This window comes from Cibotium barometz, chromosome 16 (assembly GCF_041138505.1).
Source record: "Cibotium barometz isolate CiBa-2024 chromosome 16, ASM4113850v1, whole genome shotgun sequence".
NCBI lineage: Eukaryota > Viridiplantae > Streptophyta > Polypodiopsida > Cyatheales > Cibotiaceae > Cibotium > Cibotium barometz.
The window spans coordinates 16,868,291-16,875,651 of NC_141061.1; the positions used below are offsets into that span (position 1 = coordinate 16,868,291).

The 7,361-nt window shown below is 44.3% G+C and overlaps 1 protein-coding gene across 4 annotated transcripts; it reads right to left on the bottom strand.

The window, feature by feature from the left end:
• Window positions 1-434: 434 nt before the first annotated feature.
• On the bottom strand, window positions 435-6,828 carry LOC147630431 (pentatricopeptide repeat-containing protein At1g11290, chloroplastic-like). 4 transcript variants are annotated; one of them, XM_086810296.1, is made up of 4 exons: window positions 6,603-6,828; window positions 3,867-6,217; window positions 3,639-3,754; window positions 435-3,495 (listed from the first exon to the last, which is right to left on the bottom strand). In XM_086810296.1, exon 2 carries the CDS (start codon window positions 6,077-6,079, stop codon window positions 4,016-4,018), a length of 2,064 nt encoding a protein of 687 aa, XP_086666422.1. In that variant the 5' UTR covers window positions 6,080-6,217; window positions 6,603-6,828; the 3' UTR covers window positions 435-3,495; window positions 3,639-3,754; window positions 3,867-4,015. The 4 variants fall into 4 exon arrangements, with proteins under 4 accessions (XP_086666422.1, XP_086666421.1, XP_086666419.1 ...); XM_086810295.1 differs by having other exon boundaries at window positions 6,300-6,828; XM_086810293.1 differs by having other exon boundaries at window positions 435-2,531; window positions 3,039-3,495; window positions 3,867-6,828.
• Window positions 6,829-7,361: the final 533 nt, after the last annotated feature.

Consider the following 7,361-nt stretch of genomic DNA (forward strand, 5'->3'; position numbering starts at 1 on the left):
TTTCCAAATATGGACTCACACTTAACACATCTACCGACCAAACCCTTGGCTTGGAACTTGTCCTAACAAAATAATGGCTTCGACACTCCCCCACTATAACTATTCTTATCCCCCATAGTCTAAGCAGCTATATCCTATGAAATCTCCTTCTCCTTCTGCTGCTAGACTTGTGTTCACCACCTGAAACCATTCGGAGTATCAAGGTCATTGCTATACGATTGTGTCCAAGAGATCACTCTCAAGCCACCAATGCATGCAAACAAACAGATTAAAGGGTAGCTTCAAACCACCCATGAACTTGTCCACCTGCCCCCATGGCCGGATGGACTTATGGAGCATAATGATAGAATGTGCAACGAAAGAAGGAAAAGTGGAAACATAGGAGAGAGAGAGAGAGAGAGAGAGAGAGAGAGAGAGAGAGAGAGGAAACACAGGTGAGAACCTGCTCTCAATATCATCTTCAAAAGGAATACATGTCCCAAGCAAGAGGAGACAAAACCTCGTATGTGAGGGATTGTAGCAAACAATGCTAAGCAAGCAGTGAGAAATGAGAGAGGCAAGCCAGCTGTATATATGCCCATGTATAGGCAGCCGACTAGAGATAAAATCCTCCACGACTGGGAAAAATACCCAAGACTTCATAAAATGGGAAATAATGTGGAAAAATATATGTGAGGGATGACCAGCCCCTCTGACTAACATGGTCAACCCTAGAGGCTATAATAGGACACCAAACAGGAAGCCAGCAAGAAGAAGGGGATGATGTCTAACACCCCCTCTCAACACCGGATGTTGAGTGAACTCCAAGAAGCCACAGACGCCATCCTCGATCAAAGATGAAAGACTGCAAAAACAGGTACCAAGAAAGCTCAACAAACAATCTCCTCAACAACTCAGCTACAAAAGCAACAGAACAAGTTGCCAGGTACATCACTCCTCTAGAACAAAACAACCATGTGGGTTGCGACGTGCTGCTCCAAATAATGGTTTCAAACCCAAGTGTAAGAACACACCCCGAAGTCGAATGTCGTGTATCCAACCTGGAGAAGGTATGAAAAACCTCATAACCAACCAAGATCAGATCCTATAAATAATCAATCCTCGGAGAAACAAATTGCTCCTCACTGAAACCCTCAAAAGAAATAGAGTCAATCTGCTCCAACTCTGCACCAAGAGTAGCCAAATGCTGTACAAAAGCATCCTCTGAAAAGGTCGGCATCGCAAGATGTAAAGACTATGTAGAAAAGACCATGCGTTGCCCAATGATATACATAAGTACACGCCGCTGAGGTGGGCATCGCAAGATAATCAATCCTGGGAGAAGCAAACTGCTCCTCACTGGAACCCTCAAAAGAAATAGAGTCAATCTGCTCCAACTCTATACCAAGAGTAGCCAAATGCTATACAAAAGTATCGTCTGAAAAGGTCAGCATCGCAAGATATAGACTCTGTAGAAAAGATGGGGTCCATCTGCTCAAACTCAATACCATGAGTTGCCCAATGATGGTACACGCCACTAAGGTGGGCATTGCAAGATAAAAGGAATCCACATCCTCCTCTGAAAAAAGATATCGTCGGACTGATACAAGTCCAACCTGATTCTGATCCAAATCCAAAAAACTCTAGAAGTACCACTGTGCCCCAGGCACTTTAGCAACCACAGATCCAAAGCATCCCACCGGGTTCAAAAACCATCCTCCAAAACAACAAACCTGCAGAACTGGTAGGGGGAGGAGCATCCTCAGAAGCATCACAAAGAGAGGCAGAGGTAGAGGGACTCCTCGCGATGAGAAAGGGAAACATGAATATAAACTGCAGTGGTAACAAAGTCCTCAAAAGTGTCACTGATAGCAAAAGATTATTCCATAAGTAGAACCAGATGCCAAGAATCAGCAACAAATAAATGATCCATGTGAAAGGATCACACCTCAAGGGCAAAACACCCTCCTTGTTCTGCAAACACTGCAAAGAACTCAAGCTCGGACAAAATAAACTCTGCTCAGGATCTCTGAAAAGATCACTGCTCTTCTCCAAAATCTTTAAACTCGTCACAGAAAGTCTCCACGCAACTGGAGATATCTGAACCATTTATTGCCTCCATTGTGGCCATTATCCCCCGATTCTAATTGAGGATTATCTAACCATCTGCCCTTTCACTGAGTTTGGGATGCTTCAGAAGCTGGGTCTGCTTAGTTGCAGAAACGAGACCTGAGCCAATCAAACCACTCCTCATGGCGGCTCCTTTGCCAGCTCTCATGCCAGTCTGAGTGTTCCAAGGACCAGGAGTGACATCTTGAATGTCAATCACACATTCAAGCTGTTCCACCTATTGCTGGTGGCCCTCCTCATGCCTAGAGAGGTGCCCATTGATCAAGTTGACATCCACAACTTGAAAATGAATGCTGGTGCCCCTGCTGGACACAGCCAGTCGAGTAGAAAAATCCTATCATAGAGTGGTCACATGTGCCAAGAGCAACGATCTGGATGTCGAATTGGGCAGCCGGTATCGAGTAGTGCACCCCTCTACTCATCTGTGCAAAAAAGTGGTCACAAGCAAAAGAGACTTCACCAATCCTAGCATATTTTCTATCATACCAAGTGTAAGGGCACTAGTCAGGTGCACGTGTTAACAGAGCCGGAAGACTTAAACACAACACAAGCACACACTAATAACTATAACTAATCTGCATTACAAGAGAAATGTCTGTATATGTGATGTAAACCTCCCCATCATATATGTGACCAATCAATCTCTGTGTAACTGAAGTTGGCGGGAAACCCAGCTTTTTCGACTGCTTTTGGATGTCTACTACTATAATAGCGCAGTCTACTGGCTAAATTGCTCAAAATGAACCCCAGCTGATTAGGTGATGAATGAACCTGGGGCTGATGGCTATATTTATAGGCAAAACACCTTTCAATTAGGCAGGTTGGACTGCACGCACGCTGGTCGTGGCTGGTGGGCTGCCTTCAATTCCCAAAATCAATCTTTGAAATAAAGTTTAATATTCATTTGGCGGGTGCCCAGATCTGCCTACCTAACAGCGGCTATACATTCATTGCTGTCCGCCCCGTTTTGTCTACACTGCCTGCCCAATTTCCAAATATGACCGACTTTCTCGACACAGTCCGCAATTTCTCCCATGGGCTGCGTGCGCTGCTGCCCGTTCTGTTTGCTGCGCGCTGTTGTCCGTTCATCTTTCAAGTGTAGATGCATCACAATAGATGTATACAACCTTTCATCCTAGCTAAACTCCATGCCTTGGTCATGAGATTGGGACCTCCAGCTTGAACTCTGCCAGTCACAAAGATGCCCATAAGTCAAAGCATTGTAAGAATCCCACTTCCCATGTTAGCCATAGCCAGTCAAGCAAGGCTCCTTATAATGTGAGACTTCATAGCAATTCGATCCCTTCCAAGGAACTCATAGACGGACAAAGAGCTCTTTCCCAAATGTATCCCCTCCAAAACAGCACTGAAGTGCAGCATCTAGACCTACAAAGAACAAGATAATGTCAACCCTCCACTGCTGATGTTGGAAACCTTTCAAACATGCATCTAGGTCCTGCAAATCATAAGCTTCCATTTCCTTCGACCCCCAAAAAAAAATGCAGATGGTGTACTGCTTCTTTACTTACAAGAGATGCTAAGATAGACACTTTGAAATTTTCACTAACACAGAAGGCAAGCCCTCAGAGGTAAGAACCGCCTGCATAGGAGACTAGAATATCGTGTTCCATGTTACAACCTGCATCTAAGAGCACGTTCTAAATTATTAGACGCATCCCTACTCTCCCACACCTCAAAAACAAAAGTAGATAAATAGATAACTTGCTTGTTAGATAATGAAATAAAGGCAATCTAACCTGATGGCATGCTTGGTTGATATCATGAAATGAAAGGTTCTCCAAAGATCTGAAGATGAATTGCATTCTTGAATTTGGAGCCTCCCTTGCATGCAGCCACTTGCACTTGCTCCTTGGCATGCCTAGGGCTGTCACATGCATGCCAGTCATTAAACCTCTGTTGTTGCGCAATTAGATGCCATCCATATGTTTGAAAGCATTATATGTGCTGCAGAGTTGGCAGGATGCAACTCAAAAATATGTTCTGCAGCACATTCCCCTCGTATCGCATCTGAATACTTTCTGCATGCATCAAGCAGTGTAAGCCATGATGTTGCACTAGGTTGACATGGCATACTGTAGAGTAAATCTTCCACCTCATCCAGCTGTCCTGCCCGTCCAAGAAGATCAATCACGATGTTATACTGTTTCAAGGTTGGCATCATACCATACTCATGAGTTATGAAACCGAAGCAGCAGCAACCCTCAAATACAAGTCCAGCATGACTGCATGCTGAGAGAATAGAGGAAAAAGTGGCATTGTTAGGTGTCGTATCAGTTCTTTGCATTTGCTGAAAAAGCCGCATAGCCTCCATGCCCAGCCCGTGCTGAGAATACACTTTGCCCATAGCGTTCCAAGACACCACATCTTTTTCTAGCATCACATCAAACGAACTCCGTGCAGCCTCCGCAATACCACATTTCCCATACATGTCAAAAAGGGCAGTAGCTACCGTAACATCTGTTTCAAATGAGTTACTTACAATCTGTACATGGACACGTTTCCCCTCTCCTAGATTTGCCTCGTTGGCACAGATATCAAGGATGCTGACACACGTGACCTTGTTTGCAATCACACCCTCCATTCGCATTTGTTGGAAAAGCTCAATGGCCCCCCTACCTTGGCCATGCTGTGCATGAGCTGCAATCATTGCATTCCACGCAAAATCATCCCTCTCCGACATTTTGTGAAACATTTTCTGCGCCTCCCTCACATTACCACATTTTCCATACATATTCACTATGGCATTGCCCACAGTCACATCCGACTCAAAATCAGAGCCCAAAATGAAGGTATGCAAGAGACAGCATTCAGCTGCATCTACCTGGCTAGAGCACATATCAAGGAGGCCAACAAAAGTGACTTTATTTGGAATCACGCATTCTAACTGCATTTGTTGAAAGACCTGGAGTGCCACTTTGCTTGGCCCTTCCCCTTGCTGTACATAAGCCATGATCAAAGTGTTCCATGAAACCACATCCCGCTCAAGCATTCTATCAAACACCTTCTGGGCGTGCTCAATCTTGCCGCACTTTCCATACATACTGATCAAACCATTCCCCACTGAAACATCAGATTCATAATCCCTGTCAATGATAGACGCATGCACTCGCTTGCCTGCATCTAGTGCTTTTAAGTCAGCACACACACAAAGAAGTGAAAGGAACGTTACCTTGTCCAGCATGACCCCTTCCACATACATCTGCTGAGAGAGTCCAAGTACACTCTCGCCTTGTGCATGCTGAGCATATGCTGCGATCATGGTATTCCATGCTACAAAATCCCGCGTGTCCATCATGTCAAACAATCTGTGTGATTCCGTTAAACTTCCACGATTGCTATACATCTTAATCAGTGCAGTCCTAACAACCATGTCTGATTGAAATGCACTATGAACAATGAGGCTATGTAGCTGCTTGCTCTCAGCTAAATTGGCCTGGTCGGTACAAACATTAAGAATACTGACATACGTGTACTTGTCAGGCAGAACTCCCTCGACATGCATTTGCTGGAAGAGCTGGAGTGCCTCCTCCACCTGCTCACATTGGAAATATACTCCAATCATTGTGTTCCAAGAAACTACTGTGTGTGCACGTGTCATATCAAACACTCTCCTAGCATCTTCTAAACTACAGCACTTACCATACAGATTCATGAGAGCATTCCCAGCAATAACCTCAGATTCGTGTCCTCTATCAATGAGGCCGGAATGCAACCGCTTTCCTTCGTCTAAAGCTGCACCATCTGCACATGCAGAAACCATTACAACGAAGGTGACCACATCCGGGGTTGTGCTGGATTTCTCCATTTCTTCAAAGAGTTGAGCAGCCTCCTCAAACTGCCCATGCTGAGCATACGCTTCAATAATAAGCGTCCATGAAAACACATTCCGTACGCACATGCCACCAAAGACGGCCATTGCATCCTCCATTGCCCCACATTTTCCGTACATCTGTACAAGCAGGTTGCCTAAGAGCACAGTTGGATCATGCCCACTTCTGATGATGTGCAGGTGCAATCTCTTGCCTAAGAGGAGATCCTTTGCACTTCCAGCAAGGCGCAGCAGTTTGGCATATGCAGCTTCGTTAACCTGCATGTCAAAACTGTTCAGCCATTCCGGGTTTTTTCCCCATGACTTATCCTCTGAAAAATATCTTTTGGTAGAGAGAAACCTTCGCAGGAGGCTCTGCAACAGTGGTATCCATGGCAAAAACACATATGAAACACCTGTGCAAGGCTGAAACACATGTTTGCCTGTGTGCCCTTCTGTGCACAGTGTTGTCCACACTGTAGAGCTGCGGTTAAATGTAAGGAATTTCGCTACACGAAACTGTAAATAGGCTGTATTAAATGGAAAAAATTTCACAAAAGGAATTCCTAAGCAGGGCCTATGGAGTTTGACAGCAGTAAACCCTAAGAAGGCCCTCGTTGATGTGGAAAGATTCACAAAACAAAAACCTAAACATGGCCCAAACCTGACGACGCGAAGCGTCCTCCTAAAGAATGCCGCTAACCCACAACTTCTTGAGTACCACAAGGGTGCCCTCAGCATCATCTGGTTTCTGGGAGAGAGTGAAGCATTTGTGAGAGCTCACAAATACACGCTGGTCGTACATACACAGGCAAGCTGCATCATCACGCATGAGGAAGGTTAGTATGTTTCCGGCCAGCACGCCAAAACAAAGAGACCACATGCATGTATTTTATTTTTTTTTTCAAAAAAAAGGCTGGTATATTGATGAGAAAGAGAGAATCCGAGGTTACAAAGAGGGCCAAGTGTCTGATATAAATCCACATGCATGTATTTTATAAAAGTGTTCAGTGCACATATATAATACTCATATTCGTACACAGGACTCCCGCGATGTTGCGGTATTGTTTAGAACGGTATATATATCGTGTTCAATTTATATATTTTTACATACATAAAGTAACTGCAATGGTATGTGTGTTCAAGAGCGCGGGTATGAGTAAGAGAGAAAAAGACAAAGAGAATGCTAATGATTTTAAGAATCATTGTGCATAGTTGGCAATTCAATTGGTGTCTCTGGAGGCAGCATGAAAAAACATTACAATAGGAATTTGTCCTTGTACAGCACTGTATCCATCCTTTTGGAACATGATTTCCTAGAAACGACACTTTCTAAGTAGGAGAATCTTTATCGGCAGTGAAAGAACTTCTATCTTTTCGAAAGAGATAAACACCTTGTGGCATCTCAAGGACACATCTCTAA

Coding starts and splice junctions, on each gene's coding strand:
- LOC147630431 (XM_086810292.1), bottom strand. CDS start 6,682: ATGATGCTGAGGGCACCCTTGTGGTACTCAAGAAGTTGTGGGTTAGCG.